At 42.0% G+C, this 27,789-nt stretch overlaps 1 protein-coding gene across 1 annotated transcript in view; it reads left to right on the forward strand.

Moving 5' to 3' along the window:
* Positions 1-5,405, forward strand: part of LOC106604144 (FERM and PDZ domain-containing protein 2) — a 93,082-nt gene extending 87,677 nt beyond the window's left edge. Inside the window, 2 exon segments of the mRNA XM_082961277.1 lie at positions 4,858-4,926; positions 5,193-5,405. Of these exon segments, the coding sequence (XP_082817403.1) occupies positions 4,858-4,926; positions 5,193-5,405 (282 nt within the window).
* The last annotated feature ends 22,384 nt before the right edge of the window (positions 5,406-27,789 follow it).

Below are 27,789 nucleotides of genomic sequence, written 5' to 3' on the forward strand. Positions count from 1 at the left end.
AATCTCCTTTTCGGCAAACAGAGGAAAAAATCCCAAAGGCGGGGGCGGTCGGGGTCACGCGCATAAGCTAGTGTCTCTTGATGGGCCACTTGAGAAAGGCGATAATGTGTTTCAGCCTGGGGCTGGAATGACGACATTCTCTTTTTTCCCGGGCTCTGAGAGCCTATGGACGACGTGGGAAGTGTCACGTTAGAGCAGAGATCCTTAGTAAATGATAGAGATGGCAAAGAAGTTCCAGAAATGGTCAGACAGGCCACTTCCTGTAAAGGAATCTCTCAGGTTTTGACCTGCCATTTGAGTTCTGTTATACTCACAGACACCATTCAAACAGTTTTAGAAAATTTAGGGTGTTTTCTATCCATATGTAATAAGTATATGCATATTCTAGTTACTGAGTAGGAGTGGTAACCAGATTAAATCGGGTATGTTTTTTATCCAGCCGTGTCAATGCTGCCCCCTAGCCCTAACAGGTTAATTGGTTTTGATTTCACAACCTACAGTTAGTCACAAACACTGCATTCAACCCTCTGTAAAGACGTCAGTTCTTAATGTAAAGACTTGAAACTCAGGATTCTGTAAAAGCCTGCCCCAAGGAGGATGTTTACTTTCAGCTTCCTGTGACAACTGGAAGTGCCATAAGTTGGGGTCATAGGGGCTGTTTCAAAGGGTTAAATAGGTCACATCTTTCCAAAATGTCATGTGTGATTAGGCAACCCTCATGAATTGTAAATCAGTAATTTCTCCCATCAGATGTCCAAGAAAAAACTCACACACACTGCCAGGATGGAGTGACATGGTGTGGTACTTACAGACACAGACGCCTGTAGTAGTTACCGGCGTTAACACCATCAAAGAACCGTCAGACCTAGAGCGCTGAAACTTAACCTGTTATGGCTAAGGGGCAGTATTTTCACGGCTGGATAAAAAACGTACCCGATTTAATCTGATTATTACTCCTGCCCAGGAACTAGAATATGCATTTAATTATTAGCTTTGGATAGAAAACACTCCAAAGTTTCTAAAACTGTTTGAATGGTGTCTGTGAGTATAACAGAACTCATTTGGCAGGCTAAAACCTGAGAAGATTCTGTACAGGAAGTACCCTGTCTGACCATTTCTTGGCCTTCTTTCCCATCTCTATCCATTACAAAGGATTTTTGCTGTTACGTGACACTTCCCACAGCTCCAATGGGCTCTCAGAGCCCGGGAAAAAGCTGAATGACGTAATTCAAAGCCCTGGCTGAAACACATTATAGCGTTTGTCAAGTGGCCGATCAGGGGACAGTGGGCTTAGGCGCGTGCACTGGCCGCCCCCATCTTTCTGTTTTTCCCTCTTTTTACCGAAAGGCAGATTCCCGGTCGGAATATTATCGCTTTTTTACGAGAAAATGGCATAAAAATTTATTTTAAACAGCGGTTGACATGCTTCGAAGTACGGTAATGAAATATTTAGAAATCTTTTGTCACGAAATGCGCCATGCGCACGACCCTTATTTACCATTCGGATAGTGTCTGGAACGCACAAACAAAACGCCGCTATTTGGATATAACGATGGATTATTTTGGACCAAACCAACATTTGTTATTGAAGTAGCAGTCCTGGGAGTGCATTCTGACGAAGAACATCAAAGGTAATGAAACTTTTCTAATAGTAAATCTGATTTTGGTCAGGGCTAAACTTGGTCGGTGTCTAAATAGCTAGCTGTGATGCCGGGCTATCTACTGAGAATATTGTAAAATGTGCTTTCACCGAAAAGCTATTTTAAAATCGGACATATCGAGTGCATAGAGGAGTTCTGTATCTATAATTCTTAAAATAATTGTTATGTTTTTTGTGAATGTTTATCGTGAGTAATTTAGTAAATTCACCGGAGGTTTGCGGGGGGGTATGCTAGTTCTGAACGTCACATGCTAATGTAAAAAAGCTGTTTTTTGATATAAATATGAACTTGATTGAACAAAACATGCATGCATTGTATAACATAATGTCCTAGGGTTGTCATCTGATGAAGATCATCAAAGGTTAGTGCTGCATTTAGCTGTGGTTTTGTTTTTTGTGACATTATATGCTAGCTTGAAAAATGGGTAGTCTGATTATTTCTGGCTGGGTACTCTGCTGACATAATCGAATGTTTTGCTTTCGCTGTAAAGCCTTTTTGAAATCAGACAGTGTGGTTAGATTAACGAGAGTCTTGTCTTTAAAATGCTGTAAAATAGTCATATGTTTGAAAAATTGAAGTTTTCGGATTTTAGAGGAATTTGTATTTCGCACCATTCCCATCATTGGAGCAGGTGTTCCGCTAGCGGAACGTCTAGATGTAAGAGGTTAATAAACCTGTTCTAGAGCTTAACCTCTATGGGCTAGGTGGGACGCAGGCGTCCCACCCGTGGTGCACTCCATCAACAGCAGGTGCATTTCAAGAGCGGCAAATTTGAATCCAAATAAATGTCAAAATTCAAATTTTTCAAACATACAACTATTTTACACCCTTTGAAAGATAAACATCTCCTTAATCTAACCACGTTTTACGATTTCAAAAAGGTTTTACGGCGAAAGCATAAATTTAGAGTATGTTAGGACAGTACATTTACAAGAGTTGTGTGTAATGTTTTGTCAATTCAAAGACAGGGTCAACAAAACCATAAAACCAGCTAAAATGATGCACTAACCTTTTACAATCTCCATCAGCTGACACTCCTAGGACATTATGTTAGACAATGCATGCATTTTTAGTTCTATCAAGTTCATATTTATATCCAAAAACAGCGTTTTACTATGGCATTGATGTTGAGGAAATCGTTTCCCTCCAATAACCGGCAGTCAAGTCAGCATCACAAATTAAATAATTAAAATTAGAAAACATTGGTAAAATATTATATTGTCATTTAAAGAATTATAGATTTACATCTCTTGAACGCAATCAACTTGCCAGATTTAAAAATAACCTTACTGGGAAATCACACTTTGCAATAATCTGAGCACTGCGCCCAGAAAAATACGCGTTGCGATACAGACTAGTCGTCATGTTGGGGAGATCTAAAATCGAAAATACTATGTAAATAATCGATTACCTTTGATTCTCTTCATCAGATGTCACTTCCAGGTATCACAGGTCCATAACGAATGTAGTTTTGTTCAAAAAAGCTCATCATTTATGTCCAAAAATCTCCGTCTTGTTAGCACATGATCTAAGCCCGCCGGACTTCACTTCATGAACGAGGGGAAAAAATATATTTACGTTCGTTCAAACATGTCAAACTTTGTATAGCATAAATCATTAGGGCCTTTTTTAACCAGAACATGAATAATATTCAAGGTGGACGAATGCATACTCTTTTATAACGTATTGGAACGAGGGTACCCAACATGAACTCGCGCGCCAGGTGTCTAATGGGCCATCATCGTTCCATGGCTCTTGTTCGGTCAGATCTCCCTCCAGAAGACTCAAAACACTTTGTAAAGGCTGGTGACATCTAGTGGAAGCAATAGGAAGTGCCAAAATATTCCTCAGCCCCTGTGTTTTTCAATGGCATAGGTTTAAAGGTAATACAACACATCAGGTATCCACTTCCTGTCAGAAAATGTCTCAGGGTTTTGCCTGCCAAATGAGTTCTGTTATACTCACAGACACCATTCAAACAGTTTTAGAAACTTTAGAGTGTTTTCTATCCATATATAATAAGTATATGCATATTCTAGTTACTGGGTAGGATTAGTAACCAGATTAAATCGGGTACATTTTTTTTATCCAGCCGTGCAAATACTGCCCCCTAGCCCTAACAGGTTTTAAGTCAGTAGTGCTTGGTGAGTTATGTGGCTCTAGAAAGTAAAAAAAAAAACCATAAAGAACCTTCGGAAAAATTGCTACATTTGAGCTGGAGGTCCAGTTCTGACATTATGTGTAGGCCTAGCTGAGGCGACCTCGAATCTTGGCTCGATAGGTCATTCGGAGCCTGACCAGTGATGTTAATTAGTGCTGGAAATGCACTTATTTTGGGGGTTGCTACGGGGTCCTTGAACGAGCTAGAGGACAGAAACGTGTAGGGTCAGTCTATGGGCCGAGGCGGTTTCAATGCACCTAGTCTTATGATTCTGGGCCTTTTCTAAATGTCGTCATTTTCACAACGTTAAAAATGTATTGAATATATTGCAAATGGACGAGGCTGTTTCTCAGCCTAAGAACGTTGAGAAATGAAGAAGTACTCCTATTCATTGTAAGTGTCACTCCAGGTGGACTCTACTGTTTTGGTGTGCGTGAACTGGAGCGCGCTTCATGTTTTTATCCGGTATTAGAAACAGTTTATTCCGTCTTAAATTTTATCAATTATTTACGTTTTAGGGTACCTGAGGTTGGATTAGGAATGTTGTTTGGACCAAGTTTACAGGTAACTTATTAGATACTTTGAGGCATGTTGGGCGAGTAGAAATCGGTGTATTTCTGAATCAAACGCACCAAATAAATTGACATTTTTGGGACATAAAGAAGGACATTATCGAACTAAAGGTTTGATACCTTTCTGTTCACTCCATTCCGGCCATCATTATGAGCCATCCTCCCCTCAGCAGCCTCCACTGGTTTCAAAATAGGATGGCAGGTAGCTTAGCGGTTAAGAGCGTTGGGCCAGTAACCAAAAGGTCACTGGTTTGAATCCCAGAGCCGACTAGGTGAAAAATCTGATGTGCCCTTGAGCATGGCACTTAACTCTAATTGCTCTTGTAAGTCGCTCTGGATAAGAGCATCTGCTAATGGGGGTTGTAGGCCTGATAATCATCAACAACGACAAATCAGCCTATAGGGAGGAGATAAGTGAACTGGTATTGTTGTGCCAGGACAACAACCTCTCCCTCAACGTCAGCAGAAGGAGTTGGTGGTTGACTTCAGGAAGCAGAGGGAACATGCCCTGATCCACATCAACGGGACTGCAGTAGAGTCAGCATCCACATCACTGAGGACTTGACATGAACCAAAAACACCACCACTCTCGTCAAGAGGGCACAACAGCATCTCTTCTTCCTAAAGCGGCTGAAAAAATTTGGCATGCTTCCCCGGGTCTTCTCAAAATACTACCGCTGATTCATCGAAAGCGCCCTGACTGGTTGCATCACGGCCTGGTACAGGAATTGCTCAAACCAAGACCACAAGGTGAAGACAGCCCAGTACATCTCTGGAAACGTGCTCCCACCCATCCAGGATATCTACTTGAAACAGTGCCTGAGGAAGGCCCGCAGCATCAAGGACCCTACACACCCCAGCCACGAGCTGTTCACTCCTATACCGTCGGGCAGACAGTATCAGAGCATGAGGTCTGATACTAACAGGCTCAGAGACAGTTTATCTACAAGCTATCAGTCTGCTGAACACATGAACTGGACTGACCACCTGCACGAACTCTCCGCACCATAGCACACATGCACTCACTCACGCACACACCCACACAGATATACACTCATCCACGCGCACACACCCACATAGACATTCATGCTACACACACACCACAACCGCAAAATACTGCACAATTTAAACACTTGCCCCCCAAGACATGTAACTATTGGACTATAAATTGTGCCTTCCTATGGAAGCTCTGAAGCCCAAGACCCCCCCATTTTTTGTTGTTGCAATTACCTTGATAAACACCTTTTAGTATTTCGTTTTGAATGACTTAATTGTTTTGTCTAATTAGGCCTCTTTTATTATGCAGTTTGTCATACCATGTAATGGTTGATGCAGCCATTCATTCATTGACGGTACTTTGATAGCCTAAAGTCGAGCTGCTTTTGAATACTGGAGCATGTAAAGGGGAGAGTTTGGAGCAGAGTATAATTCAAGCAGATTTAAAAAGTTGTATCGGCTTTCTCTCCTGCTCAATTTTTGCTCTGGTACTGCTCAGCCACAAACTCTGGGCATGATCTGCCTAACATTTATCGTTTCCTTTATCACTATTTTAATTAGAACCCAAAGCAGGTGGAGGAAAATACGTTTATTCAAAGAGAACAAATTGTGCGGGGAGGTAAGTTCATTCTCCCCTGTCCTCAGTGATTCTCTCCACAGAACAAAGAGACAGGGTGTAGCTTTACAACCCAGCCCTAGCCTCCCCCCGTGTACTGAGGACGTACAGTTGAAGTCGGAAGTTTTCATAGACTTAGGTTGGTGTCATTAACTCGTTTTTCAACCACTCCACAAATGTCTTGTTAACAAACTATAGTTTTGGCAAGCCGGTTAGGACATCTACTTTGTGCATGACACAAGTGATTGTTAACAGACAGATTATTTCACTCATAATTCACTGTATCACAATTCCAGTGGGTCAGAAGTTTACATACACTAAGTTGAGTGCCTTTAAATAGCTTGGAAAATTCCAGAAAATTATGTCATGGCTTTAGAAGCTTCTGATAGGCTAATTGACATCATTTGAGTCAATTGGAGGTTTACCTGTGGATATATTTCAAGGCCTACCTTAAACTCAGTGCCTCTTTGCTTGACATCATGGGAAAATCAAAAGAAATCAGCCAAGACCTCAGAAAAAAATTGTAGACCGCCACAAGTCTGGTTCATCCTTGGGAGCAATTTCCGAACGCCTGAAGGTACCACGTTCATCTGTACAAACAATAGTACGCAAGTATAAACACCATGGGACCACGCAGCCGTCATACCGCTCAAGGAGGAGACGTGTTCTGTTTCCTAGAGATGAACGTACTTTGGTGCAAAAAGTGCAAATCAATCCCAGAACAACAGCAAAGGACCTTGTGATGATGCTGGAGGAAACAGGTACAAAAGTATGTATATCCACAGTAAAACGAGTCCTATATCGACATAACCTGAAAGGCCGCTCAGCAAGGATGAAGCCACTGCGCCAAACTGCCATAAAGAAGCCAGACTACGGTTTCCAACTGCACATGGGGACAAAGATCGTACTTTTTGGATAAATGTCCTCTGGCCTGATGAAACAAAAATAGAATTGTTTGGCTATAATGACCATCGTTATGTTTGGAGGAAAAAGGGGGACGCTTGCAAGCCGAAGAACACCATCCCAACCGTGAAGCATGGGGGTGGCAGCATCATGTTGTGGGGGTGCTTTGCTGCAGGAGGGACTGGTGCACGTCACAAAATAGATGGCACAATGAAGAAGGAAAATGATGTGGCTATATTGAAGCAACATCTAAAGACATCAGTCAGGAAGTTAAAGCTTGGTCACAAATGGGTCTTCCAAAGTTGTGGCAAAATGGCTTAAGGACAGCAAAGTCAAGATATTGGAGTGGCCATCACAAATCCCTGACCTCAATCCTATAGAAAATGTGTGGGCAGAACTGAAAAGTCCTGTGCGAGCAAGGAGGCCTGGAAATCTGACTCATTTACACCAGCTCTGTCAGGAGGAATGGGCCAAAATTCACCCAACTTATTGTGGGAAGCTTGTGGAAGGCTACCCAAAACGTTTGACCCAAGTTAAAAATGTAAGGCAATGCTACCAAATACCAATTGAGTGTATGTAAACTTCTGACCCACTGGGAATGTGATGAAAGAAATTAAAGCTGAAATAATTCATTCTCTCTATTCTGACATTTCACATTCTTGAAATAAACTGGTGATCCTAACACAGGGAATTTTTACTTGGATTAAATGTCAGGAATTGTGAAAAACTGAATTTAAATGTGGCTAAGGTGTATGTAAACTTCCGACTTCAACTGTATATGTTTTGCATAAGATATGGGCAATACAGTGACTTCTTCGCCTGTATTTACTGCAAAGTTATTAGCCATATTTACATATATATTCCATCTGATTTTATATGTACCCGAGCTGAGATGGGACGTAAGAAGCGGTCTATTAGTTTACCTCCACAGCATCCAGCAAACTCTGCTGCTGATCCGGAGAGATTCTTCAATTTCTGCATCAGCTTTGTGTCGTTGGGGCTGTTGTCTTGATTCCATTTTCCCTTAGACGGACCCTTCTAATGAGAGCACATTTTATTTCCCGACATTATTGTTGCCAGTGACCAGAAATCCCGCAATGACATTCACCAGGTTTCTCTTCTGCTGAACGAATAATGTTGTTTTCACTCGAAACCTGCACAACTCTGACAGCCGGTTTATTACGTTGATTGATGTCTTTGTCCAGTCATGACAACCTGTCGCCGAAGTTTTGTCTCTCCCAGTCATTAGTTATGGAAACATGTTGGCTCAAAGCCAGGCAATGCTGACCAGATGCTTGAAACCTGATCTGCCTTGCGCAACTCAGTGTGGGTAGATTGAGGGAACTAAGGGTCCACATGTTGGAGCCAAGTCTGTTTTTTCATACCGTTGCCTATAATTGTTGTATTTCTACTTTCAAGGTTTTTATCTGTTCACCAAGAGCTCAAACGATCTATCTCTCTGCAATGGTTCTCCAGAAACAATGTCTCATCCCGTTTTCTTACTTTGGCTAAAACAGTTAACGACCGTCTTGTTTTTGTCAACTAGTTAGATTTCCTCGATTTTTTTCCCCAAGCTTTTTGTATATCAGACAGATTCCATCTTTGTCAACAATGACAGAGTATTTCTTTCTCTTGCGTACACCTCTCTACTTTGAAATGGTTCTTCAGATCACAAAATGTTTTTCATGCTCACATCCGGAGGAGCTGTCGCGGGACAGCTCCTCCGGATGTGAGCATGAAAAACATTTTCAAAGTGGTTTTCTCACTTAACAATGGCATTACAATAACTTCAAAAGTTGTATAATATATATCTCTATGTTTATATTTATTTAACCACCCCCCCCCAGTTACCCATCACAATTGTGTTCACATCAAAAGCTTGTTGAAGGCTTACATTAACCACACGTAAGAATTGCTACTCAACTAGCAACTCACTTCTATGCAACAAGGTTTCACAAGAATAGAGGGCTTGAACCACTATAATAGATTTAACAAACCTGTAACAGAGCAAAGGACTTGAATCTTATACATCACAGATACAGTGGTTTGTCCTTTAAAACTCGCAGCGTACTGCAGCACAGCTTGCATGGTGCCGCAGAATTCTATGGTACGTTATTTAAGTGTCAGCCATTGTAACTATTAAAGCTAGTTAGTGCTAGTTTGACCACCAGAGGGCATCTTTGAGAAGCATCATTTTCTATTCCAAAAAAAATGAAAAACCGTCAAGGTTTCTGTTAGGATGGAATGGAAAATATGGCAATGTACAACGTTACGGTCGGGAGTAGTCTACATTACTAAAAGCATAACATTTCCACACCCTAATTGTAGTCTAACCAATACCCAAACAGATTCAGGGAAAATAAAAATCTCGTTGATTTATCAATACCAGTCCCCATGCTTGTCTCATAGCAACCCGAAACGGTCCTAAAATAGTTGACCACAGCGGGTAGACTTTTGCTTCAAATCCTATTGCTTCTAACTTCAATATGCTCTTTAAATAAACAAGACCTACAACACTTTTAACAGCACATTACTAAACACTAGTGCGACTCATGTCGCCTATGGTAGGCCTACAGTATATTGAAAAATATTTTTTTCAATTAAGTGATTGCCAATAATTACATATGGGTCTCCGGCACGGGTATCTAACCTGCATCTGTAGCAACGCATTTTGTACTGTGATGCAGTGTCTTAGTCCACTGCGCCAATCAGGAGGCCCCATCCACAAGTATCAAAATACAGAGAGATGTTGGTAAAGGTATATTGTCCTGCTAACAGCCCGTAATGGGCTATTATAATAGTCTACACGGTGTCCAGGTCAGGATAACCAAAACATTTCTTTATTAAAGACTATCAGAAAGAATGTTGGTACTTATTTATTTTGATCCAAAGCTAAGAATGAGTGAGTCACTCAGCTTTATGTAGGTGCCGGTCTATATTACTCTGCCATCAACTTGATAATACACTGCTCAAAAAAATAAAGGGAACACATAAACAACACAATGTAACTCCAAGTCAATCAGACTTCTGTGAAATGAAACTGTCCACTTAGGAAGCAACACTGATTGACAATAAATTTCACATGCTGTTGTGCAAATGGAATAGACAACAGGTGGAAATTATAGGCAATTAGCAAGACACCCCCAATAAAGGAGTGGTTCTGCAGGTGGTGACCACAGACCACTTCTCAGTTACTATGCTTTCTTGCTGATGTTTTGGTCACTTTTGAATGCTGGCGGTGCTTTCACTCTAGTGGTAGCATGAGACGGAGTCTACAACCCACACAAGTGGCTCAGGTAGTGCAGCTCATCCAGGATGGCACATCAATTCGAGCTGTGGCAAGAAGGTTTGCTGTGTCTGTCAGCGTAGTGTCCAGAGCATGGAGGCGCTACCAGGAGACAGGCCAGTACATCAGGAGACGTGGAGGAGGCCGTAGGAGGGCAACAACCCAGCAGCAGGACCGCTACCTCCGCCTTTGTGCAAGGAGGAGCAGGAGGAGCACTGCCAGAGCCCTGCAAAATGACCTCCAGCAGGCCACAAATGTGCATGTGTCTGCTCAAACGGTCAGAAACAGACTCCATGAGGGTGGTATGAGGGCCCAACGTCCACAGGTGGGGGTTGTGCTTACAGCCCAACACCGTGCAGGACGTTTGGCATTTGCCAGAGAACACCAAGATTGGCAAATTCGCCACTGGCGCCCTGTGCTCTTCACAGATGAAAGCAGGTTCACACTGAGCACATGTGACAGACATGACAGAGTCTGGAGACGCCGTGGAGAACGTTCTGCTGCCTGCAACATCCTCCAGCATGACCGGTTTGGCGGTGGGTCAGTCATGGTGCGGGGTGACATTTCTTTGGGGGGCCGCACAGCCCTCCATGTGCTCGCCAGAGGTAGCCTGACTGCCATTAGGTACCGAGATGAGATCCTCAGACCCCTTGTGAGACCATATGCTGGTGCAGTTGGCCCTGGGTTCCTCCTAATGCAAGACAATGCTAGACCTCATGTGGCTGGAGTGTGTCAGCAGTTCCTGCAAGAGGAAGGCATTGATGCTATGGACTGGCCCGCCCGTTCCCCAGACCTGAATCCAATTGAGCACATCTGGGACATCATGTCTCGCTCCATCCACCAACGCCATGTTGCACCAAAGACTGTCCAGGAGTTGGCGGATGCTTTAGTCCAGGTCTGGGAGGAGATCCCTCAGGAGACCATCCGCCACCTCATCAGGAGCATGCCCAGGCGTTGTAGGGAGGTCATACAGGAACGTGGAGGCCACACACAGTACTGAGCCTCTTCTTGACTTGTTTTAAGGACATTACATCAAAGTTGAATCAGCCTGTAGTGTGGATTTCCACTTTAATTTTGAGTGTGACTCCAAATCCAGACCTCCATGGGTTGATAAATTGGATTTCCATTGATTATTTTTGTCTGATTTTGTTGTCAGCACATTCAACTATGTAAAGAAAAAAGTATTTAATAAGATTATTTCATTCATTCAGATCTAGGATGTGTTATTTTAGTGTTCCCTTTATTTTTTTGAGCAGTGTATATAACAATATTTTGGAGGTTATTTAGTTTTCAAAAGAATTTGAACTCAGTGTGGGTAGATTGAGGGAAAGGCCAAAATAATATTTTTAAAGACCAAAACATTTATTTCTGTTTTTTAGAGGGAGAGAAACGCTGGGCCATTAGTCCACCGCCCTATGGGACTCCCAATCACAGTCTGGTTTGATACAAAAAAGAATTGTGCATTTGTTTTGTCTTTTTGTACAATACACATTCAATGTAATTATTTATCTAGTGTCCACACTATAACACTTCTCCCGCTTAATTTCAATCCCCCCTGTAAGGAAAGAACAGAAGGTTAACCAGAAAACCACGTGTTTTCTTTTCTCTTCTTCACAACACTTTAGAACTTCTGCTAGTGTTACTGTAAATGTAAAAAAAAGTCCTTATTTCTTTTCAACTACGTCTGCTGTTCCAAACAAACAGTTACACCACAAGACTCAGTCTCAACTACAGAGTTAGTCTTTCAGGAGGCTTATGACTATGCTTTGATCTGCGCAGTACTCCTGGAGTGCCATGAGACACAGACAAGGCGTATCCCAGTTGAGCTTGGTCTGAGGGCACAGGAGCGGGTTGGGTGTTTGTGAAAGTCCCTCACCCTCTGCTTGAACCACTGAATGCCCCTGTTCCTCAGATACTGTTTCCTGTGGGGTTTAAACTTGTATACTACCACCCGCAGCTGGTATTTTCTTTGTCATAGCGCAGGATGATGTGGTCCTTGTGTCTGCACATGACTTGACCATCAGTCAGTTTGACCACAAAGGAGACTGGACCACTCTGACTCAGAATAATACCTGGCAACCAGCGCTGGCTGCATGCGAAGTTGAGGATGTAGACAGTGTAATTGGGTTTTACCTCTCTCTCCCTTGCGTGGTGGTCATGTGTCTATTTTTGTTTCTCCTGCTTCCATTCTACTCGTGCTTTGATATCTGGACGCAGTAGATCCAGGTGAGCTTTTGGCTTTCTGCCCATCAACATCTCAGCTGGAGCCTGTCCTGTTGTTGTTCGTGGCGTGATGCGGTACTGGAACAATAACCGAGAGAGCTTAGTTATGATGGTTCCTCCAGTCATTCTTTTGAGACCCTATTTCAGTGTCTGCGTAGCCCGTTCCGCTAAGCCGTTTGAGACCGGGTGAAATGGAGCGCTGCGGATATGGCAAATCCCGTTTCTCCGCAAGAATTCTTGGAACAAGTCACAGGTAAAGGTTGTTGCGATGTCGGACACAAGAGTCAGGCAGACCATAGGTTGCAAACACTTGCCAAAGCTTTTCGGTGGTTGTGGTTGCTGTAACGTTGCTCATGATGTGAGCCTCCAATCACTTGGAGTGTGCGTCCACCATGATGAGGAAGATGTGGCCCACGAAAGGGCCTGCAAAGTCTATGTGCAGCCTGGACCATGGGCAGTCAGGCCACTCACACAGATGTAGTGGCGCAATCTTCTGGTTGATCTGGCACTCAGAACATGATTTCACTTTGTTTTCTATGTCCTGATCCATGTTAGGCCACCAGATGTCAGCTCTGGCTAAACTTTTCATCCAGGAAGCACCCGGGTGAACCTCATGGACCTCATCCATGACTTGTGAACAGCCCGGGGGTGGAACAACCACTCTGGATGCCCAGAGTATGCAGCGATCTTGCACACTCAGCTCGGTTTTGTGCTTTGCGTTAGGTCTCAGTCCATCATCCTCTATCACAGGAGACCAACCCTGCATAAGGAATCTTTTCACTTGGGACAGGATAGAAACCCTGTCTATCCACTGTTTGATATGTTTGGCATTCACAAGTGAGTTTGACAATCTCTCCACTAGGAACATTGTCTCGGGAGGCACCCCAGTTGTTGTGGGCATCTCTGGTTGCGGGAGACAGCTGAGAGCGTCTGCGTTTGCGTTGTCCTTCCCCCCTCTGTACAGGATTGTGTACTGGTAAGCTGACATTGAGGGACCAGCGCTGTATCCTTGCTGAAGCCATGGGAAGAATTCATCTTGATTCACAAATGCTCATCAGTGGTTTGTGGTCAGTGCATATGGTGAAATGACGACCACATGGGTACTGATGAAAGTGTTTCACAGCAAAGACTAACCCAACCTTCCTTTTCTAACTGTGATTAACCCTTCTCAGCACTCATCAACGTGCGTGATGCAAATCCAATGGGTTTCTCTGACCTGTCCTTTATCTGATGAGAGAGTACTGCCCCAACGCCATAGGGCGAGGTGTCACATGACAGTGATCTTTGTCTTGGTCACCTTTCACCACCTTCTCAGCTGTGAACTTGCCCTTCCCATTCTGCCCACCCTCTGGCTTTTTAGCTAAATGTCCCTTTTTGTTGCAATTGTGACAGACGGTATCCTTGAACTTACAGTTTGCATAATCAAATCAAATTTATTTATATAGTCCTTCTTACATCAGCTGATATCTCAAAGTCTGAAACATTCCACTTTTCCCCTTTTTCCTGATGCCTCTTTGTCACCTGATGCACTGCACCACTTCCACTGTTGGCCTTTTAAAAAAATATTTTCAGCATTACTAGCGGCCATCTCCATCCCTTGAGATATTTCCCATGCTCTCTTGAAAGTAAGTGTGGCTTTCCCCAGCAAACAGCACTGTATGTGGTCTCAGTAATGTCACAGACTAATCTGTCATGGAGCATGTCCTCTAACATAGCCCAAACTCACAATGTTCAGAGTAGAGGTCGACCGATTATGATTTTCCAACGCCGATACCAATTATTGGAGGAGCAAAAAAAGCCGATGCAGTTATTTTAATCGGCCATTCCGATTAATCGGTCGACCTCTAGTTCAGAGTTCACGTAATTCAGCAACAAAGTTAGCAATAGACTGACCTGTTTCCGAAAATGTCAGTTAAACTTGAACCTCTGGACAATCACTGGAGGCTTTGGATTGTGGTGCTTCTGAATGAGAGCGACTCGATCCACAAAGGGAATTTCTCCCTGTCTCTGTGGCGTAGCCAAATTCCTCATTAGCTTGTAGGTTTTAACCTCACTCACACTCAAGAGAATACATCGCTGTTTAGCCTCATCTGTAATTCCATTTGGCAAAAAAATGTGTCCCAACCTTTCTACATATTCCGTCCGTCCTCATTCTCTTCCACAAACTCAGTGATAGTCCCTAACATTGCCATTATAACGCCAACTTGTCGTTAGTGATTTTCTCTTGTTGATTGTCACCATAGGCATTTCCCTCCAGCAGCAGCTACTCTCCGTTGCTCATTAGGCTAGCTGGCTAACTGACTACCTCCACTGTTTCTTAGCTAGCGCATGTAGATGCTGATCAAGTTTTATTCTTGTCGCCAAAAATATGTAGTAACTTGACAAGGAATGCCCACATGCATTTCTATATTACTTTCCTTTATTTTCAACCTAAGAAAAAAAAGGTGTACAAATGTTACCAATATAGCAAAACGATACAGCCCACTCAACACGTGATAGTCACCTTTTACAGATTCAACTGTGGATGATGACCTCATCAAAGGGGAAAGGTCACAGTCAATGCTAATGCAAATAATAACCATGCACACATGAATAGCAATCATACTATACTGGAGGTAAGTACAATACATATTCAATGTAATTATTTATATCGTGTCGACACTATAACAATAAATATCTAGTCTTTCCGAATATGAAGCACATTGCTTTTCTTTACAACAGGAGTATAGCCTACCTGACTGGCATGAAAATGAACCATGGGAAAGCGTCCTCCATTTGCTATTTAAGTGCATAGATGACATGGATTCTTTTTCTGCCCATTTTGAGACGGGTGCATGATAATGGTCCATTCTAAATCAAAACAAATTTCACACATATTATTTAGTATAAGACAAGATTAAATCAAAAATAGTCTAAGGCTGAAAATATTAGCATATACCTTGTGAATTATATATTATCACCTGTGAATGATGCCCAGCATGAGGCAAGAAACAATGCATACCTTTTTTTTCAACTTTTTTAAAGTCATCTATCCTAGCCCATAGGCCTTTATGTTTGTATCACAACTAAAATGGCCAAATAACGAATACCTGGGATAGGATAAAGTAATCCTTCTAACCCCCCTACCCTCCCCCAAAAAAGATATAGGTGTACTATTGGAAAGTGGTTGTTCCACTGGATATCATAAGGTGAATGCACCAATTTGTAAGTCGCTCTGGATAAGATCATCTGCTAAATTATGAAAATGTAACTTATTTAAAATTACACATTAATTCGCTTTACAATGGGTGTAGCGCGTAACTGGCATACATACGTGAGTTTCAATTTTGGGGGAGAATTTTCACCATAAAAATGCACCTTTATAATAAAAGCATTACATGCAAAATCGCATTTGCGGTCACTTTTGATAGTGATATTTTCCTGCTAATGGAACATCCAGGCTTATAGCCTCCTGCCGTGGGCGCATTACTGCGCTTATGTGAAGAAATAGCCTAATAGTTTATCAACATTTTAAGCTAAATGTTCTGATCTGTTGCATCAGCCTCATTGTGTAAATTTTTTTTTTTTTAATGCTAGTGGTCGTATAAATTTGGGATCTATTGCATACCACAACTGTCCTAGACTATGTTTTGGAATATTTATCTCTCGCACAGAATAGTATAGTTCCAACTTTTGTACTATGGGGGATAGTAGATTGACATAGGCTAGTGCTTTTGCTGTTCGTTAGGCCTACTCATCTTGTTGGCTGACGAAAAGTAAATGTGGACAGTGGACTCTTCCAATATCGTCAATATGCGCCTCGGAATTGGATAAGAATGCTCGCAGTTGTGTCCCCGACGTGTCTGTCCTCACTTGTAGCCTGTGAGAAAGACCCATCACCTGACTGAGTCATGTGAGTGAGATGCTTCGGAGCATTAAGCATGCAGCGAAAAGGGAATTAAATTGATTATATTCAGCCCAAGGGCACAACGGCTACTGGCCGCAAAAGGCATGGATTTTTTTTAGGGGGCATTACAGTCACACAAAGGGGATGCCGTAGGGAAATTCAAGGCATTAGCAAGTGCTTGTCAAATTGTGAATGAGAGACTAATGAAGTGTTCACAGCCTGCACAAAAAAACAGCAGAGCTCATGCCTTTCATGCAACTTTTTTCAAAACATCATTAGTTGCTTCATGCAGCCTTAGAATGTATTAAACATTGAAACATATAGCCAGACGTTTGTATCACAATTAAAGTTACATTAACCTGTCTGGGCTAGGGGGCAGTATTTTCATGGCCGGATGAAAAACCTACCCAATTTAAACAGGTTACTACTCTGGCCCAGAAACTAGAATATGCATATTATTAGTAGATTTGGATAGAAAACACTCTGACGTTTCTAAAACTGTTTGAATGGTGTCTGTGAGTATAACAGAACTCATATGGCAGGCAAAAACCTGAGAAGATTCAAAGTAGGAAGTGGAAAGTCTGAGAATTGTAGTTCTTCTTTTGATTCTCTATTGAAGCTACAGTGTCTGTGGGGGACGTTGCACTTCCTAAGGCTTCCATTGGCTGTCTAAAGCCTTCAGAAAGTGGTTTGAGCATTTTCCTGTCACTGGGCAGATAATAGGAGCTCAGTTACTGAGTGGCCTGCCTGGCAACAAAGGGATTGGATATGCTCGGTCCCGCGAGCGCGCCCCTCCTTTTTCTTCTTGAATGAATATGCTATTGTCCGGTTAGAATATTATCGCAATTTTACATAAAAAAATACCATAAAGATTGATTTTAAACAGCGTTTGACATGCTTCTAAGTTCGGTAAAGGAACATTTTGACTTTTCGTCTCTCGTTCCGCGCTCGCGCATTATGCCTTTGAATAAGTGATCTGTACGCACGAACAAAATGGAGGTATTTGTACATGAATATGGGTTATTTCGAACAAAAACAACATTTCTTGTGGAAGTAGCAGTCCTGGGAGTGCATTCTGACGAAGATCAGCAAAGGTAAGAGAATATTTCTAATACTAATTCTGAGTTTAGGTTGCCCCGAACTTGGCGGGTGTCTGAATAGCTCACTGTGATGGCTGAGCTATGTACTCAGAATATTGGAAAATGTGCTTTCTCCGTAAAGCTATTTTAAAATCTGATACAGCGGTTGCATCAAGGGGTAATCTATCTATAATTCTTAACCTGTTAGGGCTAGGGGGCAGTATTGACACGGCTGGATAAAAAAACGTACCCGATTTAATCTGGTTACTACTCCTGCCCAGTAACTAGAATATGCATATAATTATTGGCTTTGGATAGAAAACACCCTAAAGTTTCTAAAACTGTTTGAATGGTGTCTGTGAGTATAACAGAACTCATATGGCAGGCCAAAACCTGAGAAGATTCCATGCAGGAAGTGGCCTGTCTGACAATTTCTTCCCCTTCTTGATTATCTCTATCCATTACAAAGGATCTCTGCTGTTACGTGACACTTCCTACGGCTCCCATGGGCTCTCAGAAGGCGGCAAAAAGCTGAATCGTGGCTTTGCAGGCTCTGGCTGAAAAAAAGTAGCGCGTTTGGGTAGTGGCTGGTTACAGTACTGTGAGACTCAGGCGCGTGCCCGCGTCGACCGAATGCTTTGTTTTCTTTCGTCTGTTTACCTAAACGCAGATTCCCGGTCGGAATATTATCGCTTTTTTACGAGAAAAATGGCATAAAAATTGATTTTAAACAGCGGTTGACATGCTTCGAAGTACGGTAATGGAATATTTAGAATTTTCTTGTCACGAATTGCGCCATGCTCGTGACCCTTATTTACACTTCGGATAGTGTCTTGAACGCACGAACAAAACGCCGCTATTTGGATATAACGATGGATTATTTTGGACCAAACCAACATTTGTTATTGAAGTAGCAGTCCTGGGAGTGCATTCTGACGAGAACATCAAAGGTAATCAAACTTTTGTAATAGTAAATCGGAGTTTGGTCAGGGCTAAACTTGGTGGGTGTCTAAATGGCTAGCCGTGATGGCTGGGCTATCTACTCAGAATATTGCAAAATGTGCTTTCACCGAAAAGCTATTTTAAAATCGGACACCTCGATTGCACAAAGGAGTTCTGTATCTATAATTCTTAAAATAGTTGTTATGTTTTTTGTGAACGTTTATCGTGAGTAATTTAGTAAATTCCCCGGAAGTTTGCGGGGGGTATGCTAGTTCTGAACGTCACATGCTAATGTAAAAAGCTGGTTTTTGATATAAATATGAACTTGATTGAACAAAACATGCATGTATTGTATAACATAATGTCCTAGGTGTGTCATCTGATGAAGATCATCAAAGGTTAGTGCTGCATTTAGCTGTCTTCTGTGTTTTTGTGACATTATATGCTAGCTTGAGAAATGGGTGTCTGATTATTTCTGGCTGGGTACTCTGCTGACATAATCTAACGTTTTGCTTTCGTTGTAAAGCCTTTTTGAAATCGGACAGTGTGGTTAGATTAACGAGAGTCTTGTCTTTAAAATGGTGTAAAATAGTCATATGTTTGAGAAATTTAAGAACTAGCATTTCTAAGGTATTTGAAAATCGCGCCACGGGATTACACTGGCTGTTGCGTAGGTGGGACGACTTTTCGTCCCGCCTAGCCCAGAGAGGTTAAAATAATTGTTGTATATTTTGTCAACGTTTATGATGAGTATTTTTGTAAATTGATGTGCACATTCACCGGACGTGCCAATGTAAAATGCTGTTTTTGGATATAAATATGAACTTTATCTAACAAAACATACATGTATTGTGTAACATAATGTCCTAGGAGTGTCATCTGATGAAGATCGTCAAAGGTTAGTGCTTCATTTAGCTGTGTTTTGGGTTTTATTGACACATGTCCTTGCTTGGAAAATGGCTGTGTGATTATTTTTGTCTATGTACTCCTAACATAATCTGTTTTGCTTTCGCTGTAAAGCCTTTTTGAAATCAGACAGTGTGGTTACATCAAGGAGAAGTGTATATTTAAAATGGTGTAAAATAGTTGTATGTTTGAGAAAGTTGAATTATGACATTTTGTTGTTTTTGAATTTGCCGCCCTGATATTTCACTGGCTGTGTCCCGCTAGCTTCCCACCTAGCCCATAGAAGTTAACAAAAAAAGTACAATCGTTGCACGACTGTACCTAACCATCAATGCCTTTCTTAAAATCAATACACAGAAGTATATATTTTTAAACCTGCATATTTAGCTAAAAGAAATCCCGGTTAGCAGGCAATATTAACCAGGTGAAATTGTGTCACTTCTCTTGCGTTCATTGCATGCGGAGTCAGGGTATATGCAAAAGTTTGGGCCGCCTGGCTCGTTGCAAACTAATTTGCCAGCATTCTACGTAGTTATGACATAACATTGAAGGTTGTGCAATGTAACAGGAATATTTAGACTTAGTGATGCCACCCGTTAGATAAAATACGGAACGGTTCCATATTTCACTGAATGGAAAAACATTTTGTTTTCGAGATGATAGTTTCCGGTTTCGACCATATTAATGACCTAAGGCTTGTATTTCTGTGTGTTTATTATATTATAATTAAGTCTATGATTTGATAGAGTGGTCTGACTGAGCGGTGGTAGGCAGCAGCAGGCTCGTGAGCATTCATTCAATCAGAACTTTCGTGCGTTTTGCCAGCAGCTCTTCGCTGTGCTTCAAGCATTGCGCTGTTTATGACTTCAAGCCTATCAACTCCCAAGATTAGGCTGGTGTAACCGATGTGAAATGGCTAGCTAGTTAGCGGCGTGTGCGCTAATAGCGTTTCAAACGTCACTCGCTCTGAGACTTGGAGTAGTTGTTCCCCTTGCTCTGCATGGGTAACGCTGCTTCGAGGGTGGCTGTTGTCGAAGTGTTCCTGGTTCGAGCCCAGGTAGGAGCGAGGAGAGGGACGGAAGCTATACTGTTACACTGGCAATACTAAAGTGCCTATAGGAACATCCAATAGTCAAAGGTATATGAAATACAAATTGTATAGAGAGAAATAGTCCTTTAATCCCTATAATAACTACAACCTAAAACTTCTTACCTGGGAATATTGAAGACTCATGTTAAAAGGAACCACCAGCTTTCATATGTTCTCATGTTCTGAGCAAGGAACTTAAACGTTAACTTTTTTACATGGCACATATTGCACTTTTACTTTCTTCTCCAACACTTTGTTTTTGCATTATTTAAACCAAATTGAACATGTTTCATTATTTATTTGAGGCTAAACTGATTTTATTGATGTATTATATTAAGTTAAAATAAGTATTCATTTAGTATTGTTGTAATTGTCATTATTACAAATAAATAAAACTAATCGGTATAGGCTTTTTTGTTGGTCCTCCAATAATCGGTATCGGCGTTGAAAAATCATAGTCGGTCGACCTCTAGCTATAATAGCAGCCAAAGGTGTTTCAACAAAGCACTGAGTAAAGGGTCTGAATACTTAAAAAGTGATATTTCAGTAGTTTATGTTTAATACATTTGCAAAAATATGTAAAAACCTGTTTTTGCTTCGTCATTATGGGGTATTGTGTGTAGATTGATGAGGGAATAAAACAATTCAATACATTTTAGAATAAGGCTGTAACTTATCAAAATGTTGATAAAGTTGTGGAGTCAATATGTTCCAAATGAACACTGTATATTGTTGTAGTGAACAGAAATGTGGCTCTTGAAGAGGCTTTGTTTTGTGACTGGAGGGATATAACTATTTTCAAGTCAAACTGGAATTGTTACAGTGTATGTGTTACATTAATCTTGTTTCATTATAAGTCTGCATTGGTTATGGTACCTTTGCTTATGAATAAGACGAGAGGCGGGGGTGTGTCTATTTGTCAATAACAGCTGGTGTGTGATGTCTAATATTAAAGAAGTCTCGCCTGAGGATGAGTACCTTATGATAAACTGTAGACCACAAAATCTACCATGAGATTTCTCATCTACGTATATTATTCGTAGCCGTCTATTTACCACCACAAATCGATGCCGGCACTAAGACCGCACTTAACCAGCTGTATAAGAAAACAAGAAAATGCTCATCTTGAAGCGGCGCTCCTAGTGGCCGAGGAAACTTAAATCATTTTTACTTAATTTCTACCAGCATGTCACACGTGCAACCAGAGGAAAAAAACTCTCGATCACCTTTACTCCACACACAGAGACGCATGCAAAGCTCTCCCTCGCCCTCCATTTGGCAAATCTGACCATAACTCTATCCTCTTGATTCCTGCTTACAAGCAAAACCTGAAGCAGGAAGTACCAGTGACTCGCTCAATACAGAAGTGGTCAGATGACGCGGAGGCTACGCTACAGGACTGTTTTGCTAGCACAGACTGGACTTTGTTCCAGGATTCATCCAATGGCATTGAGGAGTATACCACCTCAGGGATCGGCTTCTTCAATAAGTGCATCGACGACGTCGTCTCCACAGTGACCGTACGTACATATCCTAACCAGAAGCCATTACAGGCAACATCCGCATCAAGATAAAGCCTAGAGCTGCCGCTTTCCAGGAGCGGGACACTAATTCGGACGCTTTTAAGAAATCCCACTACACCCTCAGACGAACCATCAAACAGGCAAAGCATCAATACAGGATTAAGATTGTATCCTACTACACCGGTTCTGACGCTCGTCGGATGTGGCAGGGCTTGAAAACTATTACGGACTACAAAGGGAAACCCAGCCGCGAGCTGCCCAGTGATGCGAGCCTACCAGATGATCTAAATGCCTTTTATGCCCACTTTGAGGCAAGCAACATTGAAGCATGCATGAGAGTACCAGCTGTTCCGGACGACTGTGTGATAATGCTCTCGGTAGCCGATGTGAGCAATACCTTTAAACAGGTCAACATTCAAAAAGCCGCGGGGCCAGACGGATTACCAGGACGTGTACTCAAAGCATGCGCGGACCAACTGGCAAGTGACTTTACTGCCATTTTTAAACGCTGCCTGACCGAGTCTGTAATACCTACATGTTTCAGGGAAACCATCAAAGGTCATGTGCCAAAGGAAGTGAAGGTAACCTGCCTAAATTATTACCGCCCCGTAGCACTCACTTCGGTAGCAATGAAGTGCTTTGAAAGGCTTGTCATGGTTCACATCAACAGCATCATTCCGGGTAACCTCCCCTCCGATTCGCATACCGCTCCAACAGATCCACAGATGATGCAACCTCAATCATACTCCACACACTGCCCTTTTCCACGTGGACAAAAGGAACACCTATGTGAGAATGCTGTTCATTAACTGAAGCTTAGTGTTCAACACCATAGTGCCCACAAAGCTCATCACTAAGCTAAAGACCCTTAGACTAAACAGCTCCCTCTTGCAACTGGATCCTGGACTTCCTGATGGCTCGGCCACAGGTGGTAAGGGTAGGCAACAACACTCAGGGGTCTGTGCTTAGCTCCCTCCTGTACTCCCTGTTCACCCACAACTACATGGCCAAACACGACTCCAACACCATCATTAAGTTTGCTGACGACACAACAGTGGTAGGCCTGATTACCGACAACGATGAGACAGCCTACTGGGAGGAGGTCAGAGACCTGGCAGTGTGATGCCAGGACAACAACCTCTCTCAATGTGAGCAAGACAAAGGAGCTGATCGTGGACTACAGGAAAAGGCGAGACGAACAGGCCCCCATTAACATCCACGGGGCTGAAGTGGAGCGGGTCAAGAGTTTCAAGTTCCTTGGTGTCCACATCACCAAAGAAATATCATCATCCAAACACAGCAAGACAGTTGTGAAGAGGGCACGACAACATCTTTTCCCCCCAGGAGACTGAAAAGATTTGGCATGGGTCCCCAGATCCTCAAAGTTCTACAGCTGCACCATCGAGAGCATCCTGACCGTTTGCATCACCGCCTGGTATGGCAACTGCTCGGCATCTGACCGTAAGTCGCTACAGAGGGTAGTGCATACAGTCCAGCACATCATTGGTGCCAAGCTTCCTGCCATCCAGGATCTATACACTAGGCGGTGTCAGAGGAAAGCCCAAAGAATTGTCAAAGACTCCAGTCACCCAAGTCATAGTCTGTTCTCCCCACCACCCCAATTTGTTTTAACACTGCTGCTTCTTGCTGTTTATTATCTATGCATAGTCACTTTACCCCTACCTGCATGTACAAATTGCCTTGACTAACCTGTACCCCTGCACATTGACTCGGTACCGGTACCCGCTGTATATAGCCTTCTTAAACTGCATTGTTGGTTGTTGTATTGGGTGCATGTGACAAATAAAGTTTAATTTGATCAATGATGGCTGCAAATAGTTTTTGTCTCTCAGTAGATTTGGTTACGTTGAGCAGGATTGAGGAACAGTAGCTATCAATTACCTTACCTGCCCTACTGGCCTTTGCGTTGACCATATGACTTACATGACATAGCAAACTTTGATGTTCTTTCAGAGATGTTTTTTAAGCTCTCCTCTGTCTCATTTTGTTCCGTCTCTGTGTTTGTTCTGCAGCTAAAGCCGTGACCGAGACCACTGGGAAATTCAGATCACGTCTCTCTGTCACCTCAGATCAAGATGTAAGTAATATCGCTGTGTACCTATCTCTTTTTCTTTCTCGCTCTCATTATCTCTCTCTCTTTCTATCGCTCTCTCTCTTCCTCTCTTTCTCTCGATCACACACGTTGAAGCTAGAGTCATCTGTGCTCTTGGCTCTGGGGGGCTGTGTGGGCATTCTCCTCACCTGATTCATGCATTCATATTTTACTGCTCAAACACTGCTCACTTCAGCCTGTGGCAGAGAATTGCTTAATGCACTTATATTTTTACTGTCTTGGTACAAGGGGTATGGGGAAATTCCTAACTTCCTTAACTGAATTTTCACTTAATCATGCATTGATATCAATGGGAGACTTAGTGCGAATTTGACTTTAAGTGGAAGTTAGAATTGACCCCTATGAGTGGATTTGTAACGCCCCCCCCCTTTCCCTCTATCAGAGCTGTATCTTGCAGATAGATGTCTGTAAGCCAGAGGAAGGGTGGCTGGGCTTTGCTCTGATTGGAGGATGCAATGGGAGCGTGCTCAGAGTGAAGAAGATCTGCACTGGAGGCGTGGCCCAGCAAGACGGGCGGCTCAGAGTGGGAGACATACTGCTAGAGGTACGCGCAAGCATGTACACACACACTTATCAATGACTGATTATAAGTCCTAACATTACTTTTAATATATTTGTGCTAAATACAGTGAGCTCAAAAAGTATTGGGACAGTGACATTTTGTTTTTGTTTTGGCTCTGTACTCCAGCACTTTGGATTTGAAATGATACAATGACTATGAGGTTAAAGTGTGTTTTGGGTGAACCGTTTTAGAAATTACAGCACTTTTTGTACGTAGTCCCTCAATTTTAGAAGACCAAGTATTGGGACAAATTCACTTACTATATATGTATAAAAATAGTAAAAAGTTAAGTATTTGGTCTCATATTCAAAGCACGCAATAACTACATCAAGCTTGTGACTCTACAATTTGTTGGAAGCATTTGCTGTTTGTTTCGCTTGTGTTTCAAATTGTTTTGTGCCCAATAGTAATTAATGGTAATGTATTGTGTCATTTTGGAGTCACTTTCATAGTAAATGAACACTTCTACATTAATGTGGATGCTACCATGATTACAGATAATCCTGAATGAATCATGAATAATGATGAGTGAGAAAGTTACAGACATACATATCATACCCCCCCACCAAAAAAATATCTTGGTATTTTTGTGCATCTTTATTTTGTAGTTATTATGGATCCCCATTAGCTGCTACTCTTCCTGGGATCTGGCAAAATGAAGGCAGTTATACAATTTTAAAAACATTACAATACATTCATTACAGAATTCACAATGTGCCCTCAGGACAATACTGCACTACCACATATCTACAACACATGTGTACGTGCGTGTATAGTGCATATGTTATCATGTGTGTGTATGCATGTGTCTGTGCCTATGTTTGTGTTGCTTCCCAGTCCCCGCTGTTCCATAAGGTGTATTTTTTTCAGTTTTTTTTATCTGATTCTACTGCCTGCATCAGTTATCTGATGTGGAATAGAGTTTCATGTAGTCATCGCTCTATGTAGTACTGTGCACCTCCCATGGTCTGTTCTGGACTTGGGGACTGTGAAGGAACCTCTATTGGCATGTCTTGTGTGGTATGCATGGGTGTCCGAGCTGTGTGCTAGTTGTTTAAACAGACAGCTCGGTGCTTTCAACATGTCAATACCTCTCACAAATACAAGTAGTGATGAGGTCAATCTCTCCTCTACTTTGAGCCAGGAGAGATTGACGTGCATGTTATTAATGTTTGCTAACTGTGTACATCCAAGGGCCAGCCGTGCTGCCCTTTTTCTGAGCCAATTGCAATTTTCCTAAGTTCCTCTTTGTGGCATCTGACCACAAGACTGAACATTAGTCCAGGTTCAACAAAACTAGAGCCTGTAGAACCTGCTAGGGGGCAGGATTTTCACGTCCGGATAAAAAACGTACCCGATTTAAACTGGTGACTACTCTTTCCCAGAAACGAGAATATGCATATTATTAGTATATTTGGATAGAAAACACTCTGATGTTTCTAAAACTGTTTGAATGGTGTCTGTGAGTATAACAGAACTCATATGGCAGGCAAAAACCTGAGAAAATTCCATGCAGGAAGTGGCCTGTTTGCGAATTTGTAGTTCTCCCTTTGCTTCTCTATCAAAACTACAGTGCCCGTGGGGTTATGTAGCACTTTCTAAGGCTTCCATTGGCTCTCTAAAGCGTTCAGAAAGCGGATTGACGCGTCTCCTGTCTCCGGGCAGAGTACAGGAGCACAGTTTGTCAGTGGACTGCCTGGTGGCTAAGAGATAGGAAATGCGCGTTCACGAGACCTCGCCATTTTTTCTCTTCCTTTTTGAATGAATACAGCATTGTCCGGTTGGAATATTAGCTCTATTTTGCGAGAAAAATACCATAAAAATTGATTTTAAACAGCGTTTGACATGCTTCTAAGTACGGTAAAGGAACATTTTGAAATGTTTTGGTCTCGAAATGCGCTCGCGCGTTACCCTTTGGATAGTGACCTGAACGCACGAACAAAACGGGGGTATTTGCACATAACTATGGATTATTTGGAACAAAAACAACATTTGTTGTGAAAGTAGCAGTCCTGGGAGTGCATTCTGACGTAGAACAGCAAAGGGAATCCAAGTTTTCTAATAGTAATTCTGAGTTTAGGTTGCCCCGAACTTGGCGGTGTGTCAAATTGTACTCAGAATATTGCAAAATGTGCTTTCGCCAAAAAGCTATTTTAAAATCTGACATAGCGATTGCATAAAGGAGGTCTGTATCTATAATTCTTAAAATAATTGTTATGTATTTTGTCAACGTTTATCATGAGTAATTTAGTAAATTCACCGGTTTTCGGTGGGAATACAATTTCTGAACATCACACGCCAATGTAAAAAACTGTTTTTTGATATGAACTTCATTGAACAAAACATGCATGTATTGTATAACATAATGTCCTAGGAGTGTCATCTGATGAAGATCATCAAAGGTTAGTGCTGCATTTAGCTGTGTTGTGGGTTTTTGTGACATATATGCTTGCTTGAAAAATGGCTGTGTGGTTATTTGTGTCTGTGTACTCTCCTAACATAATCTAATGTTTTGCTTTCGCTGTAAAGCATTTTTGAAATCGGACAATGTGGTTAGATTAACGAGAGTCTTATCTTTCAAATGGTGTAAAATAGTCGTATGTTTGAAATATTGAAATGATTGAATTTTTTTAGGTATTTGTATTTCGCGCCACGCTCTTCCACTGGCTGTCGAATAGAGTGGGACGCTAACATCCCACCTAGCCCATAGAAGTTTATAAGGTAGAATAGGGCTTTATTATGGACAGACTTCTCCCCATTTTAGCTACTGATGCCTCAGTATGTTTTGACCATACCAGTTTACAATCCAGTGTTAGTCCAGCAGTTTAGTAAATTCAACTTGCTCAATTTCCTCATTATTTATTTCAATATTTAGTTGAGGTTTAGGGTTTAGGGTTTACTGAATGATTTGTCCCAAATACATTGCTTTTCATTTTAGAAATATTTAGGACTAACTTATTCCTTGCCACCCATTCTGAAACCAACTGCAGCTCTGTGTTAAGTGTTGCAGTCATTTCAGTTGCTGTAGTAGCTGTCATCTGCATACATAGACACACTGGCTTTACTCAAAGCTAAGGGGCCTTGACAGCTGCCCTGGGGAATTCCTAATTCTACCTGGATTATGTTGGAGAGGCTTCCATTAAAGAACACCCTTTGTGTTCTGTTAGACAGGTAAACTCTTTATCCACAATATAGCAGGGGGTGTAAAGCCATAACACATACGTTTTTCCAGCAGCAGACTATGATCGA

The sequence above is a fragment of the Salmo salar genome, chromosome 01 (genome assembly GCF_965601325.2).
Source record: "Salmo salar chromosome 01, fSalSal1, whole genome shotgun sequence".
Taxonomy (NCBI): domain Eukaryota; kingdom Metazoa; phylum Chordata; class Actinopteri; order Salmoniformes; family Salmonidae; genus Salmo; species Salmo salar.